The following is a 19249-nucleotide window of genomic DNA, read 5'->3' as shown; positions in this document are numbered from 1 at the left end:
CCTACTTGTCCCCAGAACCAGGTGAGAGGGGCTGAAGTGTGGCCTGGAAGATGAAACAGAGGTGGGGCCCTCCAAGCCTACAGGAGGGCCTGCTGGATGGCTCTGGAACAATTCCCATCCTGTGGGCTGTGGGACAGCTGTCGCCACAGCTGGCTGACTGCTGAATGGCACGGATACTGTGTGTACCATGAGTCTGTGTGTCTGACGTGGGAGGGGTGAGATTGGGGGCTAGGATAGGCGGCCACCTGTCAGGGATGTCATGTGAATCCTGGTCCCCAGGTGCAGCAGGGAGGCTCCTCAAACCCACTCTTTGACTAGAAGCCACAACCCCATCCATCGGCTCTATGTGTGTGTGGATGATCAGCTCCAACCATAAAGGAGGGACACGAAGAGCCCCCCACTCTGTGACACCAACTCTTGAGTTTAGGGAGCCCACCTGGCTGTGATGGGTGTCTCTGTGAGAGCTGAAATCTGTGACTCAGACCTGGGGACCAGCAGGGGGGGCTTCGCATGGGCCACACAACACCTGTGCCCACATACACACCTTCACCTTGCCCGTGCTTTGCAGAATGTGCACTAGGGCCGATGCCATCTCCTCCTTGGTCTTGGCACTGAGGATGGGCTCGAGGGCGGCACACAGCCCCAGGTAGTGGTTGGTGATGTGCTCAGCGAATTCCTTGTACATCTCCATGGGCAGAATGGTGATGGTCTGGTAGCGTGCCTTGATGCGGATCATGGGTCCGGGACCCTTGGTGCCCTTGGGGTTGGGTGTCACCACAGGGTACCACTTCTCCACAAACTGCCGCCCGGCTACGGAGGCGGCTGGCAGGCTCACCAGGCCCAGGTAGCTGTTGCGCTCCTTCTTCTTCTTCTTGTCAGTCTCCCGGTACAGGTGCACGGTGACGGTGCGCAGGGGTGGCAGGTTGTGGAACTCAAAGTGCTCGCCCCAGAAGACATTGTCGGTCTTGAGCTTGCCTGTGGTGCGGGCATAGAGCACGTCGTCCAGGCACAGTTCACACAGGTACTTCTTCTTGGCCGGCAGGTCCTTGGCCTCAATCACCCACAGCTTTAGGATGTGTTCCACACGCCGGCTGTTGTCCTGCACATGCACAAGGGGGGCCGTGGTCACCGTGGGGGCTGGGGAGAACTCTCAGGCCCAGGACAGGCCCAACCCCAACACGGCAGTGGGATGAGGCAGAAACAGTTCTGGAGTCTGGCAGACAAGGGGCTGGGCCTCCGCTCTGCTTTGTACTAGCTTACTGACCCTAAGTATGTGACTTAACCTAAGCCTCAGGTCCCTTCTCTATGGAACAGGAATGAAACAGAGCAATAGATCAAGAAAGAGGTTGGCACAATGCCTGGCACGTAGCAGGTGACTGTGCCATTTAGCAGCTCTCTGTAGTTTGCTGGTCTGTAAAATCACTTAGAAGGTGACCACAGTTAAGACAATCACTTAGAAGGTGACCACAGTTAAGACCCCTTCTTTAGTGAGGTCACAGTGACCAAGACTCATCCTGGGCCCTGAAGGCAGTCATGGAGGCAGCCATGGAAGTAGCCAATTACAGTAGGGGATCTGTGAACCTGATGGCAGAAGCCTGTGGGCCCAGCAGCCTAGGTCAGTGGTGCCCCTCTGAAGGAGACAAGGGTCCAAGCTGGAACTGGATGCATAAGGAATCACCCCAGGGACAGGGGGGGACATGAACTCCAGGCAGCAGGGCACACCAGCACCCAAGTCCTTAATGGCCCCACACCTCTGGCCCAGCCTTGTCAGTGCACGGCTTCAAGGATGGAGACCTACAACCCGAGTCACCTTGGCCCACTGGAGCTCCTCCTACACAGCCCAGTGCCACGGCCCACTTGGGGGCAGCCTCCACCCCCCATGGTAGCCCACACCACAGGTCCCCACCTCTGTCCCTCTTGTCAAAGTCTGAATCTGCTGTGGGTCCAGCCTTGGTCCTCCCTGTCTCGGTGACTGGGGACACAGGCTTACCTTGTTGGGGTGTACTGCTCGCCGAAGGTTCTCCATCCACTTATCCCGCTCAGCTGCCGATCGGCAGGAGAAGCACTTGCTTCCTGACGACGTTGTCACCTGCAAGGGACAGGCAGGACGGTGTCAGAGAGGTAGGGACCTCAGCCACCAGGTCTGTGATGCAGCCATAGGAAGGGGCAGAACAAGGCTCACAATGACTACATCTGCAGGTGCTGCCCTGCGACCTGAGGTCCCAAAGCAAATCACCAACAGTAGGACAGCGCAGACCTGCACCAGTCGGTGGCCGTTCCAAGCTCCCCACCCCCTGCCTCAGTGCCCCTGTCCACAGGAAGGTATCTTTCTTGTTCCAATCTCACTCCCAGAGATGGGAGGAGAGAAGGTGTGGGGCTCCCTGCCCAGGTCAGAGGGCAATGCCTACCCCAAACCTCCCTCCACAGTAAAACCACAGGCAGAGGAGACAACCATGGGTAAGCACCAAGGACTGCTTCAGTCCCCAGCTGACATCTTCTGATAGTTATTTTTTGCCAAATAACAGTGACAACAGTGATGGGCACAGAAACTTAACATTTTTTGGGGGGAGGGGGGGTACCACACTGGAGAAATGAGAATTGGATTACCTACATGTGCTGGGCCCTGGGGTCCTCCTGCCTGGAAGCCTTACCCTCCCCCATCTGACTGTTGCTCATCCTTAGGTCTCCTCCAAGGAGGGAGCCTGACCCACACAACTCCTGCTCTGCTCCTGCCATCCCCAGCATCATGCCAAGGGCTCTATAGGGGGAAAGTGGACTCCTTATCCAACCATTCAAAGGCTTGCACAAGCCACAGCACCCCCTTCTGTGGACAAGCGGACAAGTATCATCTTCAGCTGGTCCCAGGCAAAGTCAGAGCCTGGCTGGACCAGGAGTCTTAAACCAGAAACGGCACCAGTGGGCATGGCGTGTGGGGCAGGTGCCAGGCCCCACTCCATTCCTTCCCCAGGGCCAGGGGTGCCTGGAGGTTATCCCTGAGTAGCTGATTTTCATTACCAGGCTCATTCCTCTATTAGAGAGCTCCCCTAATCATGCAAGAGTGCTGAGGGCAGGAAGCTTCCCCGGAAACAGAAGTGGGAAGAAAATATGAATAATTGGAGAAGCAATTAAGAACTCCCAGGAACACCTGCAACATTAGCTACCATGGTCCTGGTTTGGCCTCAGGCTTGCTGTGTGGCTGCTAACAACTTCCTGTCCACTCTGGGCCTCAGCTTCCCCATCTATAGTGAGAGACTGGGCAGGTAACCGCCCTGCACAGGTTGCATAGCTGTCTCTCTGCTCTCAAACTTCAGGTCACAGACAGCGCAAGAAAGTTTCTGGCTCTCATTATGCAGAAGGGAAGTCAGGCCCCAAAAAGGGAGTACTCTCTACTACCCCACACTGAATATAAGGGGTTTCTAAGGAGGAGCGAGCAGGCTCTGGGGCTTAAGCAATTCTATCCAGGCTTTCAGTCTTCACCCATGGGGACCTTGTGCTCCTAGGCAGGCAGGGATGACAGTGTTGGCCTGTCTGCAAGGAACCCACAGAGCAGGAATAAAGCCCCCCATCTCCCATCTCCACCTGGTCTCTTAGGAGCCAAAAGCTAGGAGTAGATTCCAGCCTTTCCCCCAAAGAACCTGGCCCCTGCTGAACCTGGCCACAGAGCACTCCAGAACAGTGTCTGGATGCAACCTGGCCTTGCCAGGACATGATACCTGTACCCCACCCCACCCCTGCTGTGGGACCCACCTCGAAGCAGTAGTCCTGGCCCAGGATGCTGCTGTGCACAGGCTTGATGACCACCTCCTCCTCCATGCTGAGGTCCAGCGCTTCTACCGCGCTGCTGGGGCTGAGCAGGGACTCGTGGGAGCGAGACTCCTTCAGCCTGGGCATCAGATGGGACCTGAGGATGGGGGGTTCTTGTGTCAGACCCAGACTGCCACTCCCTTCCCCTTCCCCTTCTCCAGGAGGCCTGCCCAGACCTCCCAGGTGGAGACAATCACTCCTCCCAAGAAAGGGGCATTCCAGTGCTGGAGTTAGAGACCCACCAGGCCCTCTTTTTCACTGAGGGACTCTGAGCAAGTGGCTCAGCCTCTAAGGGAGCAAATGGCTGAGAATCAGGCCTCTGCTTAGGAGCTGAACATCAGTACTGAGTTCGGGGAAGGGTCCTGGCCTTGGAAACCCATAGGAACCAAGAAACCTTTCCCACCTCTTCTCCTTGGCCCTAGTCTCCCTCCCAGACCAAGTAGTCACCCACTTGTTAAGAATGTCACTGTCCACAGAGCCCTTTCTTATACAGCATCCCACTCCATGCACCAGCCCAGCTCAGGGCAGGACAGCCAAAGGGACTTCTGCTGCTCCCCCTTACCCCCTTACAGATGAGGACCTGAGGCTCAATTGGGAAAGGATGTAGTAGTCCTTGCATGGTACCCAAGATGCCTAAACTCAGACAGGGTTCAAGATGCTGGAGGCTGGGGGCCTAGCCACGGTCAGTTGGCCCGATGCACGCACAAAGAACAAAGGTAGTTGGCCACCTGGTGCTCAAATGGAGCCCACACCTGGCTTTCAACCCGGGTCCACCCAGGTCCACTGCTCACTTACTGTGTGGCCCTGGGCAAGTCACCTCCCCCTCTCTGAGCCCTAGTTTCCTCAGCATATCATACGGAAAACACCTCATATGGCACCTGCACCAGTGCTGGGCAGAGTCCTTCTCAGAGAGGTGAATGTCCTTTCCAGAGCCAGTGGCACCCAGTAGTGCCCCACTGATGCCCCTCCCACAGCTGGGACCTGAGGCATGGAGGACTCCTCTGGCACAGAAGCTGGGCAGGCCCTGCCCCATGGCCCAAACCCCTGGCACTGGCATAGGACCCACCCTGGGCTTAGCCCACCTAGACCTCCTTCCCCCAATACCCTTGCCTTTCAGTTCCCGGCCTCCAATGGCCCAAGGCTCAAGCCATCATTCTCTTCCTGTCTCAGCAAAGACCCCAGCTCAGGCAGGAGGTTCTGGCAGGGCACAACCCTTTAGCCCACATTTCCATGACCACTGGAGGTAAGGGGGAGCTGAGGCTCACTATATGGGGGCTTAGGAATCCAGAGATGAGCCAAGAGGCCTGCCCAGCCAGCCTTGCAAGCTGTGATAGGCCACCCTCCACACCCCAGACTCTACATGTCCATGCAAGTGTCTTCTCTAACATGGAGTTAGAGTTAGCGCCATGCCAGGCACTCCATGGGAGTCAGCTGAAACTGGGATCCCAACCCTTGGGAATCCCATAGCCTGACGAAGAGATCCAGTCAGCCTCCCCACAACTGTTCCCTCAATGCCCAGCAGGAAGCTAGCATAGGTAAGGCTCAGATCACTCGGGCTTAACTGATGCATTCAGGCAGGCCTCCTAGAGAGCTCCAGGGGAATGCACAGACCAGAGGGAGGCTGTGAGGCAGACTGAGATCAAGTTAGAGCCAAGCCGAACCCCCAAACCCATCTGTAGAACTTAGTGAGGTCAAGTCCACTGGCAAATACAGTGACACTGCCTCTGCTCCTCTAGCACCCTCTCTCCAGGAGGCAGTTGTGACAAGTACACACCATGGCCTACCACATCACTCAGTTCTGGGTGCTAATAGGCACCTTCCCTTGACAAGCTTTCCAGGCCCTGCTCCAACGGCCCATTCTCCGCCCCCATCACAGCACTGACCTAGGCTGTGGCTGGGCCTGTAGGCCCCTCAGCTCCAATATGCCACCCTGGGCCGCCCACACCATGGGGCAAACTCCAGGCCTCCCTCCCAGAATGGGGCTTCATATGTCAGTTCAAGAGATCCCCTGCCCCAGCTGCTGGAAAAGTCACTCCGCCTAGCAAGGGCTAGAACCCACAGCCCCTTATACTTGCTGTCCAAGACTGAAAACCCAGCTGGTAGGCCAGGATCAGACTGCTTTCTAGGCCAGCCTGGAAACCCCTGTCAGGTAAGGATGCTGGGAGGGCAGAGTGGGGACCCAGGAAGTACAAAGGGAGGAGCCCCAGCCTCCTGCCTGGGGCGTCTGAATGAGGTAGCTGGGGAGAGGAGAGGGAGTCCTGGTTCAATAGACTGGTATTACCCAGGGAGAGCCAGGGGGGCTCTGGTTTTATAGCCTGGGAGCCCAGCAGGTCCAGCAGACCCCAAGGCAGCCACAGCCTAGAGCCTAGAGCCTACAGCTGCAAAACCCTCCTCTTCCTTCCTCACCATCCTGCTCCATAAACATGCCCCAGCTGGCCCAGGAATCCCTGGGAAGGTTCCCAGCTGAAGAGACAGCTATGGGGAAACTCACAGTTAAGGCAACCTGGCTGCAGCTGGGCAGCTGTGGCCCTCTCAAACTCCCATGGGCTTCTCCAGGCTGAGGGACCTGGAGCAGAGGCTGTACCCTCATCCACCTAAACTCACTGGGAGGAGGAGTGGGGGGCAGGCGGCACCTGGGCCAGCCATTAGCTACTCCAAGGTCTGCCATGCTGTTTCTGCACAATAGATGACCAAGCCAGGCAGCCTGGGCTCCCTGATTCACACACAGACATATGTCCTTCCTGCTCAACTTGGAGACTACTTGTTCCTCTCCTTCCCAAACGGCTCCTGGCAGGAGAGAAAGGGACACAGGAGGCTCAGGGGGAGCTACTCTGCTGTGACACTGCCAGGGCAAAACCTTCCGCAGAGGTAAGTGTGCCCCTGGTGGTGGCTCCTAAGATGACTGAGGCTGGGGAAGGAAAAATGGTCACTTGGTCACTTCCTGAACCCAGCAGGATCAGCAAATGGCCTGAGAACCACCTCCTCCAGGAAGCCAGCCCTATCCCAGGCCTGCAGGACCCCCTAATACTCCACACCAACCCGCCGCATCAGCCCTTCACCCAGCCCTGCCTATGCCCCAGGACAGCATCTGAGGCCAGCATTTTGCTCATCTACAGGCTGGGCAAAAAGCCCAACAAGACAGGGAAGGAGGGTGGAGGTCACCACAGACTGCCCAGGCTCCAAGGGGACAGTGAGTAAGCTCAGTCTCCCTACCTAGGAAGTGCAGTAAAAGGTGACCAGGTGCCAGATGCTGCCTTGCTCCCACTCCCAGAAGGTGTTCTGCCCATAGGCACCTGCCTCCATTTAGTGCAGGGCACCCACCTGCTCACTTTAACATCTCTTTTACCAGGACTATTCATTTACCCATTTTACAGAAAGTGAAGGGGCTCAGGGAGCAGCAGTTACAGGATCTGCCCAAGGCCCTGCTGTAATGGGATTGATCTGGGAGCCCTGCCCATGGCTGCCTTGTGTGGTGTGGGTGGCTGGGGCTTGATGCCACTGTACACAGGGTCTCTGTGTCCCCCAGTGCCTGCATCAGGTCCGTTCCTTCCTGCCATTCCATGGCAACCCAACACTGCCACTGCATGGCCCCCTCCAGTGCCCAGCCATCTGATGACGGCTTACCTCGATGACCTCCTTGGTCCCTGGAGACCACAGCCACCACACCAAAGGGCCTCTACACTGCTGCAGCCCAGGTCCGAGCTCATCTCACAAGCACCCTGGCAGGGACACCAGAGGACTACACTGGGCTCAGAGACGCTGGCCAGTACAGATCTCCATTAGGCCTGTGGGCTCCATGCATCTGGCCCTCCTCACCGGGGCAGAGGGGGCACCCCTGCACCAGGCCCACAGGAAATGTCACAGATATCCCTTTGCTGAATCCTCACAAGCCCAAGAGGCAGATACGGAGCTCACTTCCACTTCACCAGGAGAAAACAAACCTTCTCCAAGTGGGCAGGCACTGGGGCTCACATTCCTCCTAGCCCTCCTCCAGACCTCAACCCCAGGGAGCGGGGGAACTCCCTTATCTGAAAAAGGAGGATCTTGTTTCAAGCAAAAATCAACAGTTAACGAGCATTTACTGACAAAGTGCTATCAAGAGGATTTTCAGAGAGGCATTTCTCGGGCCTTGGAGTCCAGAAGAGGGGTTTTTGGTCAGGAATACACAGGATCCAGTATCAGCCCTGCTGGCTGGGGTCCATCTGCCTGCTCCACCTCACCCTGGGCTGCTCTTCCCCAGGGGTCACAACTCCCTCAGGCAGGCCTCCCGGCACATGCCATCCCCTCATCCTATCCAACCTCCAGCATCAGCATCAGCACACCCTCCTCCACGAAGCCTTCCCAGATTCCCAGGAGACAGCAACCTTGCCAGCAGTCCCAGCAACCTGATAGTCATGAGGCTATGCTGGGAAGGTCTATCACAGACCATCTTCCTCCCTGGCTGGGGGCTCCTAGTGGACAGGGCTGGGTCTGGCTCAGAACCAAAATTCAGGGCCCCCAAGCACCTAGACCAAAGCCCCAGTATCCCAGCAGCCAAGGTCAGCTAAGCTCTGGAAAGGAGGAGCTCAGCTGGGAGGAGGGCAATCCTCCTGGAGCCCTCAACCCAAGTGATTGGAAAAAGGGACAAAGGTGACCCAAGCATTGGTCATCATGGCAGCTGCCTGCTCAAGGTCAGGTGCCAAGAGCAGCATTCCAGTGCTCACCCAGAAATCTCTAAGAAATGTCCCTGCTTTGGCTTTGTCCAGTTATGGGCTTCGTCCACGTCTCCCAAGGCCAGGAGGCTCCTTGTACCCTCCATGGCTGCACCTCCCACCACTGCTGCATTCCTCTGAGACATCCCTGAGTCCTAGACACAGCAGATTCTCTAGACTCTCAAGAGACCACAGACACTAGAAGCCCTGTGTCTCCTCCCCAACTGAGGCCATTTGCTCAGGCCTTTTACCTCCATGGCATGGAATCCTCATACTTCCTGGGAAGGGGATGGTACCATGGTTCCCAGGTCAGAGATGGGAGTGCCAAGGCCATAGGGTAGGGAGACCTGCACTGGACTCCCCTGCTCTGGAGAGCAATCTTGGCCAGGGCCTCTTCACCAGCCTACTCCATCTGGACCACAGCAACACCATCCTACTGGATGGGCCTCCTACCCAACATGGCGTCACTCCCACCCCTCTGCTGTTCCCTCACAGCCTAAAGAGAATCAAGTCATTGTGCCTCAACCTGGTGTCGAAACCCTCACTGAAATGCCCTCTTTTCTACCACCCCTTACACCACACCCTGACAAGTGACCTAGACTCTCCTCCCTCTGGGGCCCTTTGCCCATGCTGCTTCCTGAAGCCCTACTGCCCCTCCCCGTGCTTCTCTGCCTAATAAAACCTTTCCTTTTCAGTTGAGGCCCAGCCCAAATGCTGCCCCCACCACCATGCTGCCTTAGTCTCCCGGGAGCAGATGAGAACTCACACCCAGGGCATATGGCCGAGCCCCATGCCATATTGCTCTCCCACCTGTCTCTTCACTGGAACCTCAGGACAACCCACCAGGACTAAGGTACTGCACCAGAGAGGCCGGGTGGCTTACCCAAGATCATGGGGGTGGTGAGCAGTGGAGTGAGATCTCAACCCCATTTAGCAGAGTCTAAGGCCAGCTCTATCAGTGCCTCCACCACCTTTCCATCACCCCACAGGTGGCTGAGCAGCCAAAGGCCATGGCCAGCTGACCTGCTCACCATGACCCACTCATTCTGGGTCCAGGTGGAAGACCCAGGGGGGCTGGCGAGGGTGGGACAGCCCCTGCCCAGGAAATGTGGGCATGGCACAGGCACGGGTGGAGCTGCCATCGGAGATACAGCCAAGTGCCAACAGCAGCTCATTGTGAGGGCCAGGGAGCAGGAACAAGAGGACATTGTCTCAGCTCCTGGGCCACAGGCTTATCTGATAGCCTTCTAGCCAACCCACGAGCTGTTTATCAACTCCAGCCTTTTTTCTCTTCAAAGGTCACTAACACAGAAGTTTAGCAAATTCTCCATTATTTCAAGGAGGGAGGAGACCCCAAAACAAAACTTGTGATAATTAAGCAGTCCTATCTGACATGGGAAATATGTTCCCAGCTATAGGTGGGGTGAGTTGAGAGGTTGCATAGCCTGGAAAATGAGGTTCAGAATCTCCTTCCAAGTCTCAAAGGGGCAGAGGGAGTTGTCCTGCACACCCCTGGAGGGTAGAGCCAGGACCAGGAGAGACCAACCACTACTCAGGCACAGCTGTCTCCAAATAGGCCAGACTGGTTTGGTTTTTTTTTTGTTTTTGTTTTGTTTTTTTTAATTTATGATAGTCATACAGAGAGAGAGAGGCAGAGACACAGGCAGAGGAAGAAGCAGGTTCCATGCACTGGGAGCCGACATGGGATTCGATCCCGGGTCTCCAGGATCGCGCCCTGGGCAAAAGGCAGGCGCCAAACCGCTGCGCCACCCAGGGATCCCTAATTTTTATTTATTTATGATAGTCACACAGAGAGAGAGGCAGAGACACAGGCAGAGGAAGAAGCAGGTTCCATGCACTGGGAGCCGACGTGGGATTCGATCCCGGGTCTCCAGGATCGCGCCCTGGGCGAAAGGCAGGCGCCAAACCGCTGCGCCACCCAGGGATCCCTGGTTTGGCTTTAAAGTAGTGAGCACCCTATCTGCGGGAGTATGTAAGCAGGAACTGGGAGCCCCTTAGATACACTGCAGAGGGGAAGACTGCCCTCCTGGAGGATGGTTGGGTAACAGGCTGTGCATGCAGGCATAGTAAACCCCATGAGGGGGCCACTTTAGCCCCTCAGCCTGTGACTCCTGAGCATAGCATCTCCTGACCCAATTCCCACTCCTGTTTGTGTGGTCCACTGCCACAACTAGGCCTGGAAGGGGTAGAAACCCTGGACAAGGTTGATCTCAATGGAGGCGGTGACCACCTGAGGGTTGGCAGGACTTGTGGACTCTGGAGTCAGGTCAGAACACGTCAAGCTCTCTTCTGCCTGTTACAGCCAGGTGGTCCAGTGAGCTGTGCTGGAAACCTCTGCCCACAGTGGACAGAGCCCAGAACTGAAACACAGGCCGAGGGGGCCAACGTTCTGGGAATTGAGTGGCAAGACACAAACAGGGCAGCGCCCCACCCGGCACATCCAGCACAGCCATTTCTCCCCAGGCTCAGCCTTGCCCTGTTGGCCTGGGAACCCGCTGCTGAGAAGGCCGAGGCTCACTCCTGGCCCAGCTGCTGTCCCAGAGGAGTGAAGAAGAATGCAGCTGCCTAGAGGCTCCCATGGCCCAGGGGAGACAGAGCCTGTCCTTAAAAGGCAGGGAGACTGGCTGCCCTGCCTGGGAAGACTTCCTGGGATGACAGGGCCTGAAGGCACGGTCCCTCTTGGCCCAGGGTTCTCTCAGTCCAAGGCAAGGGAGCAGGCCCTAGCAATCACTGGAACCAGTGTGACTCCATCTTCACACACAGAATGAGCCCTGGGCTGGTGATGCCTGGTCTCCAGTCTTCACCCTACCCCTGGGAGTATGTGCTTACCCTCCACACTGCAGAGCTGACCTGGCAAAGGAGGGTCCACACTCTGGACACCAAGATAGGAGAACAGGATGGCTCATCATATGCTATGGCTACAGTGCAGCCCAAGGCCTGGCTCCTAGAAGTGTCCCATAGATGCTGATTTAATGATCAACACGGTGGCCTCCTGGACTTAATAGCCACTTAGTAAGCACCTCCTGTGTGCCCAGCTGTGTGACAGGTATTTCTACAAAAGTGGATCCAATCATAGCACGGCCTTCTCCCAACAGTCCCGCACAAAAGGCAGCATCACCCTAGCAGAAAGGGGGAGCAGGAACTCAAATAGGTTTGAAGAGCCTCAGCGCACAAGGCCACCTTTCCCCTACATCCCCCAGTTAATCCAAAGAGTCTGATGAAGGAAGCCTGAAGACACCAGAGGAAACAGGCTGAGAGAATGGAGTGGCTTGGCCAGGTCACAGTCCAAAAATGAGAGCTGAGACCCTCAGACCCTCATCACCATCAGCTGGCCAGTCCTCAGGCCCTCACCAGGAGGGAGACAAGAAACCTGGTCGGGGGTCCTCGGCTCCTGTACTGGGCAACCCTTAGCCTGCCTGTGACCCTGGGCCTCCCTTTCTGTGGACCCACAGACTTGGTGCAGAGCAGCCCTGAACAAGTTCCCTCCTCTCTAGGAGGGGTCTCCTCACTTGCTGGGCTACTTCCAAGAGCGCCGTGGAAACCCCAACATGTCAACAACCCAGGAACATAATGGACCAGATACTAAATACCACTAATGCCTCCCACCACCACCTACAGTGCCTTCAGAGTGAAACCCTGTTGCTGCCTGTTGGTGATTTGGGCCACAATTGGGCTGAGACCAGGGATGTGAGGGCTGCTGGTTCTGGTCCAGCATCCTGACCATACTTTATCCTCACCCTTTCCAGGGTGATTCTGTAGTCTAATGGAGTTTTCAGGAACACATTTACCTCACTTCTTATTTCTTTTTGTGGGGTAGAGGGGGCAGGGGACACGCAGAGTGAGAAGAAACAAAAAACTTTCCACCTAATCCCCCAAGTCATCCTGCAGCCTGAATAATTTCAGGTTTTTAATCAATAGCTGTCAGAGTTGTCAAATTACTTTGGGGACCGCAAAGCAGTTTTTAAACATTCATAAACCTCAGTAGAACAGCGAAGTGCCCTGAATTTTAAAAGAAGAGAATCTGAGGAACACTCATTGAATAGGATGAGATCTGGGCAAATTGAAAGTGAGTTGAGGGCCAAGTGCCCCTCCTGCTTCTGAGTGGGGACAGCTCTCCGGCCTCTTCCCTTGTCCCAGGAGAAATTACCAAGACCCTGGCCAGGGTGCTCAGAAAGATTAAGGAGGGTGATTCCTCCAAACCCTGACCCTGGCGAGGGTGCTCAGAAAGATTAAGGAGGGTGACCCCTCAAAACCCCGAGCATCCCCTGCCTCCCCTAGGAAAGCCCTCCGAGCTCTGACCCCAGCCTCATGTTCACTACAGTTCCCCCAGGACCCCAGACGCCACCCCACTGCACACTAGCTGGCCCTCTGCCTGAGTGTCCTTCCCACCGTCTCCACTTGGACAACTCTTGAGAATGGTTCAAGGCCCTGACTGAGGTATTCCCCTGCTGCAAGCACCGTCTGCACCCCTCTCCTCCTCACAGATATGAATCTACCCATCCATCCCCTTGGTCCCACAGATCACACCACCGAGTATGAGACTGGTTTCTAACTGGTTCCCCAGCAACTCCCCCCCCCACCGCCACCCCCCAGCAGCAACCATAAATACCTCTAACAGCTGCCTCAGGCCCCGAGGGACTCATGACCCAAACAAGGAAAAGATGATGAAATAAAAAAACAAATGAGCTGAAAACCAAGGACTTCCATCCCCCCAAGGAAGCCACTTCCCGCTCTGGCTTATCTAATTCCGCCCAGCTTTCCACCTCCAAGAAGCCCTCCTAGGCTCAGCTGGCCCCTCCAAGAAATATGAAGGTGAGGGCAGAGGCAGCATTTTCTCCCCTCCTAATACTACCGATGTCTATGCCATGTGGCCTTCTGTTGAGGGTGACAAAGCAATGTGTGGACTGTCCTTCCCCACCTCTGGGCACCAACCTTCCTGCCTCAATTAAGTACCAACCACTTGTCAACACAGCCCCAGCTCCTGGCACCATGCCAGCTGATGACTGGTCAAAGTAGAGAGGTCTCCTTCCTTCAAAATAAATACACATGAAAATAAAGCTCTGGGACTTCGGTCATGTTAATTAACCCATATGTCTCCATTTTTTCATCTGTAAAATGCGGATGACACCACCTCTGACATGCAGTGAGCCCTATGATCTGCCTTGGTTCTGGCTCTGCTGGGACACTCTGCCCCTTCCCATGCCAGCAGCACTTCTCTGGATACTCCTGGTTTCCTCCCAGGCACAGAGATATTTCCAAGGCGCCTCTTATTCAGCCCGGTATGCAGGGCCTGCCCCGCCCTCCCTCTATGTGGGCTCTTCGAAAGCCTCTCTGCCATCTGCCCCCAGAGAACTGTAGTCACTCCACCAACCACTCCCAATAGCAGGACGGAGAGAAAAAAACTGCCATTTTAAGTGGGCACCCCAAGCCCCCATTTGAGGGAAGATGGACACATCTGGAAGCAAACACAGGCACCCTAGCTTCCAGCCCTAGTGTTCATCTCCATCCCTGCTAATTCCAGCCACAATTTGGGACAGAGGGGCTCTGTGGTCTTAGGGACACAAGAGTCAAAGATGAGAACAGGTACTGGGCCAAAGGAGCAAAGATCTCAAGCTGGCATCTCCTATAACTCAGCTTCTTCACCTAGCAGATGGGCTGCCCCTACCTCCTACCAGAGTCTGCTGGAGGTTCCTTCTGCTTGTGAACCTCATTATGTACCCCATTCCTGGTTTGAGTTAATCCTGTGCCCCAGTATATAGCTACTAAGTACCTCCAATATCCCAACACTGAGCCTGGGGGACTATGGGGCCCTGGCCCCCTATTCCTCCCAAAGCCTGGTATCTGGCCATTTCAGTGGAACTGAAGAGCTCTGCTTCCCAGACTACACCTAGCAGGAGACAGCCAGCCATTCAACAGCAGCAAAATAGCAGGAGAGGGTGGCCGCCAGTGACCCATGGGTTCCCAGGCCACCAACAAAAGCAGGAACTCAAGATGTCAAAGAAAAGTGGGGTGTAGTTGCTGAGCTGCTCCTGCTTCTAACGACCATGCATCAGAGCCATCTGTGGCTCTACTGTGCCACCTCATGACACCCCACACCTGGGAAGTATATGAGGCAGGGAATGGATCCACTAAATGGCTTCTGACAATCATGCAAACCCAGCTACCTGACTAGAGTTAAGGAAACTAAAGCTCGAGACCTCAAGGGGTTTCCTGAGGCCAGACAGCATGCCAGACTTCAAGAGCTCACCAGCCTCCCCCACCGACCCCCACTCCCAGCTGACTCTAGGATAAGCTAGCCCAATCTGTCATTTGCCACCTGGCCCATGGGATTCCAACCAATAATGCCATACACTTTTAAATACAGCATCCAAGGTGTGTCCCACCCCAGCAAAACTGGGCTGCCCACCAATGCTTGGAATGCTCCCAGCAGGTAAGTCCACTTTATCCAGTAATCCTGGCTCAAAGACCTCCATCTCCACGACATGTGTCCCAGCAAAACTGACAACTCCCTCAGGGCTTAACCCTTACACCCCACCTCCTTATACACTGGGAAGTGGAGGCATGGAGAGGCCCAGCAGCTCGCCCAAGGTCACAGTTCCCAGGTACCAGGGCGCAAGGCTGGAGGCCCAATATTTGGGCTCTAGCTCCAAACTGTCTTCACTGCTTGTCAAAGCCTTAGGCTTTCACTAAAACTACAGAACTCATGTGATCACACGTACCAAGTTTCAAGGAACTTACAGAAATTCTGGGTGGCCAGAACTGTACATTGAGCCCTGTCCTTGTCACCTCCTGTATGACCCGGGGTAGATCGTTTCCCCTGTCTGGAAAATGGTGAAAAGGACACCTTGTTGGTAGGAGTCAGATCCACCACTAGTCCCCTGGAAACAGTAGTGAGGGTAGCTGAGACTGAGGCACACACAGACCTGTAACAAGCCAGACATGGTGCTTGGCACTTCATAGCACTGGCTCATTTGTTCCCACAGCCCCTCCACCAGACAGTTTGTTAACAAGCCGGATCCCTGTCTTTACTGGAGACAAAGGTACTTTGTGGCAGCAAAGACTGCCACATCGCAGTGACCTGGCTCCTAACAATGGTTTCAGATACGTAAGCTGGAGTAGAACGCATGCACTCCAGGCCCAGAGCAGCCTTCCTGGCCTTCCATCAGCCCCACAGATCAGGGAATAGACATAAGGAGGGAGCAGAAAAGAGCCCTGCTGAGTGGCTGGGGAGCCAGGGTGGAAATGTCATGGCCCCCAAATCCCAGCACAGCCCCACCCAGCCCAGCCCAGGGTTGGGCCACTCAGAGCAAAGGCCAAGATCCTCAGCCCAGAAAACTTTTCAGCCATTCCTAACATTTTCCAGTTGTCAAAGGATAAGGCCATCGCTTGGCTGTGGAAAGGAGCATGGGACACTGGATTTTATCGCTCTAAAAACTAAAACCAGCAGCAACACTTCTGTTTTTTGCTTTTTGGTGGGGTAACCTGTTTCCACATTGTGGGAGGGCAGTAGATGTCTGCAGACACCATCCCTGGCAAACAACGGAGTCCCTCCCAAGACTGAGTACCTGCGACGACCCCTCTCTACCAGTCTGCTCCCACTCATCTCACAGGAGTCTCCTTGGGTCCAGGAGGCTGGTCAGGGGTCCAGGAACTGGCAGTTGCCCACATTCCAACCTCTGCTCAGGCAGATCAGAACAGTCAGGAAACTCACCATCGCTCAGGGCGGTCACCAGGATCACCAGGCCACCAGGATCACCAGGCCGGAGAGACTGAGGGGCCAGGCCAGCCATCCGTCTGCCCACCGTCTCCCCACTGGGCCTAGCCAGTCCAACTACGCTCTGGTCGACATACTACTCCAGCCCTGTCCGCTGGGACTAATCACTGCTAGTTAAACAAAGGCTAAGTTCCAACTCTCTGTAATGTGCTTTTAAAGGGCCGGTGCCCCACTTGGAGCTGCAGGGGACTTAAAGGCACAGATCCCTTTTTCAGTACAGGAAACAAGATAGCAAAACTCAAAAAACTTCCCAAAGTCATGATCAGAATGGAGGGCTTAGGCTTCTCAGGAAGATCTAAACAAAATGTATAACACTAAAAATCCAAAATTCACCTGAAGAATCCCCAAAACCCCCAAATGGGACTATGCCTACAGAACGAAGAGCAGGCACAGCACCATTTTTAGGCACTATGTGCCAGACACAGCGCTTAGCACTTCACAGCACTGCCCCGTGATTCCTCACAACCCTCCACAGACACACATCCCTAAACCCCAACTCATCGATGAGGAGGCCACAGTAAAGCTGGGGAGCTCAGTCCAAGCCACGTTTCTGGCTCCCACCTGCTCCCCCTCCCCCTGCCCCAGGCCCACTTTCTCCCCCAACCCTGAGCCTCAGGCCCCACCTGTTCCACACCCACTAGCATCTTTCCTTCATGGGGGAAGATAGGGGGTAGATGGGGACTCACTTGTTGCAGGTGCCCAACCACTGGGCTTCCAGTCTGGGCCTCAATACCCTATGAGGTCCCTTCTACTTTTTCCCTTCTTACAGATGGAAACACTGGAAATCACGCCTGGACACAGCACAGCAAGAGACAGACAAATGCTAGGTAAGGATGAGATAGAGGAAAAAGAGACAGAAGGAGGTAAAGGAGGGAGAAGAAGTGGGTCGGCAGCTCCATAGGAGTGGCATACTTGACACCCAGACCCTCATCCCTTTTTGGAAAGGCTGTATGGCCAAAGGAGGGGACAGGTAAGGAGAGCTGTCCTTCCAAACCCAGGGCTCACGCAAGCCAGCTGAGGCCCTTCCACTATCCACGAAAATGGAGGCGGCAGGGCTGCAGTGCTGCAGGCTCTCCAGAGGCCCCTAGGCTCCAAGGATGGGCAGGGCCTCCCTAATTGCTAGAACAGGAGTGAGCAGGGGTGAGGAAAGGAGAGACTTGACTCCCTGGGCCTTGGTACCTGGTCTAACAGGTACCTTTACCTCCAAGAGAGAGGTAAGCCATTTCCTGGCATCTGGAGTGGCTGGCTGGCCATCCTCCACGAGAACAGCCAAGGCCAGGCACTGTCCTCAGGCCTAACTCTGTGAGGGCTAGGTCCTTTGAGGTTGGACCATTCTGTTTCTGATTCTAGGGATCCTGGCAATTAAATAAGTTTGAAGCTGGGTAAGTTGCTGGTTAAGACAGACCAAATTTGAGCCATGTCGCTTGCAACCTGGATGTTCGTGGACAAGTCATCTCTCTGTAAAATGGGTAATAATAGTACTTAACCTCACATGGGGGTTGCTAGGAGGAATTGATGAGTTACAGAACAAAGCCCGGCTCAGAGTGAGCAGGCAGCCACATTAGCTAAATTGAAGGAGGCTGCCCCCAGGATATGTTGGGAGACACAAAGTGGGAAACCAGCTTCCTAGGTAGTGACCCTGAGCAAGTCACTTCTTTCTCAGGTCCTCAGATTCCTCCTATAAAAAGGAGGGAGAGGGGTCCAATTAGAACCCTCAGTGACTACCACACAACACCACTCAATAGCTCTTCCCAGATGCTTGCCCTCACCCAGAAGCATCCAGGCCAAAAAGACCTACACCCCACCATCACCTCCTCACCCACAGGGTTAGTCAGTAAAGGTGGCCTCACTGAGGGGTCTGCAGGCCTGGTGCGTGATTCTGGTGGTGTTATTAGGCAACTGTAACCTCTGAGTAAGACATTTCACTTTCCTGAGCCTCAGTTTCTTCAGGTATAAAATGAGGAAATATTCTATCCCCTGCAGATAACAGATGTGAAAACACTGGTTAACCAGCTGCAGAGGAAGCATTTAAGCAAACCACTCAGGAGCCCAAAGACACAAATATCTGAGTGTCATTCGTTCAACAGATACTGACGACCCACCTGAGAACCATTAGAACTTTGGTTGTCCCCAACTCTACACTGTCCACCCCTCAAGGCGAACACATTAAATTCCCCAAACAGCCAACCAAGCTTTGGGGAAGGTCAAGGTTCTGGCCACCAAAATACCCTGAAAAAGACCTTAAAATTCTCTGGATGCCAAACACACAAAGGAACATTCCAGAGCAAAACTATCAGTGTAAATGAAGTCTAGCTGTGCTCTGGGAAAGGTCGAAAGAACCTCCAAGTAAACCTAGCTCCACAATGCTCTTCTCTAGGGGCTTTGGACTCAGAAAGAGATGAAGTAGGTAGATGGGGAAAAACAGGGTCAGGTGGTCCCACGAACTAGATAAGTGAGCCACTATGGGGAAGTTAGTGAGCTCTGCAGAGAGCCCCTTCAGCCTGCTGCATCAGCCATCAGGATTCTGCATAGAGGATTCAGACAGGTATGCAGGGTCGAAACCAGTAGGCAAGACACGGGTAAACCCAACAAAGAAAGACAGTCTGAGCCCCCACCTGATCTTCCCCTGCTTCCCAGATTGGCTGGTTCTTCCTGCCCTTCCCTGACACCATTGTCTCCTCCTCTTCCACCCAACACACCTGTCTTGATCCCAGTGGTTCTTCCCATGGTCCCCGAGGGCCTTCATGGGACCAAAGCCAACCAGTTTCCATCCTCTCCTTACTGATAGAGGACAGCCCACACCCTTCCTGAAACTCAGGCCACCAGACCCTCTGGTGTTCCCACTCCACACCTGCCACCACCCAAGGCTCTCCCACTCCTTTTCCTAGGGGGTGGAGGGGCAGTGGTTGGAGCTGCTCAGGCTCTGACTTGGGGGACACTCACGTTCAGAAGAACACCT

At 54.9% G+C, this 19249-nt stretch overlaps 1 protein-coding gene across 12 annotated transcripts in view; it reads right to left on the bottom strand.

Moving 5' to 3' along the window:
• LOC121473031 (DAB2 interacting protein) overlaps nt 1-19249 on the bottom strand; it is a 192598-nt gene that overhangs the window by 23871 nt on the left and 149478 nt on the right. For 11 of the 12 annotated variants that reach the window (XM_041724923.1, XM_041724921.1, XM_041724926.1 and 8 more), the window contains 3 exons: nt 3748-3901; nt 1991-2089; nt 545-1099 (listed from right to left, as the gene is read on the bottom strand). In XM_041724923.1, coding sequence (XP_041580857.1) covers nt 545-1099; nt 1991-2089; nt 3748-3901 — 808 coding nt within the window. Of the gene's footprint in view, nt 1-544; nt 1100-1990; nt 2090-3747; nt 3902-16227; nt 16405-19249 lie in introns of those variants that run through there. The other variant, XM_041724928.1, reaches the window with a different exon arrangement.

Source organism: Vulpes lagopus, chromosome 12 (assembly GCF_018345385.1).
Source record: "Vulpes lagopus strain Blue_001 chromosome 12, ASM1834538v1, whole genome shotgun sequence".
Taxonomy (NCBI): domain Eukaryota; kingdom Metazoa; phylum Chordata; class Mammalia; order Carnivora; family Canidae; genus Vulpes; species Vulpes lagopus.
The sequence above is the reverse complement of the archived record's forward strand: the minus strand, read 5'-3'. Positions and strand labels throughout refer to the sequence as shown.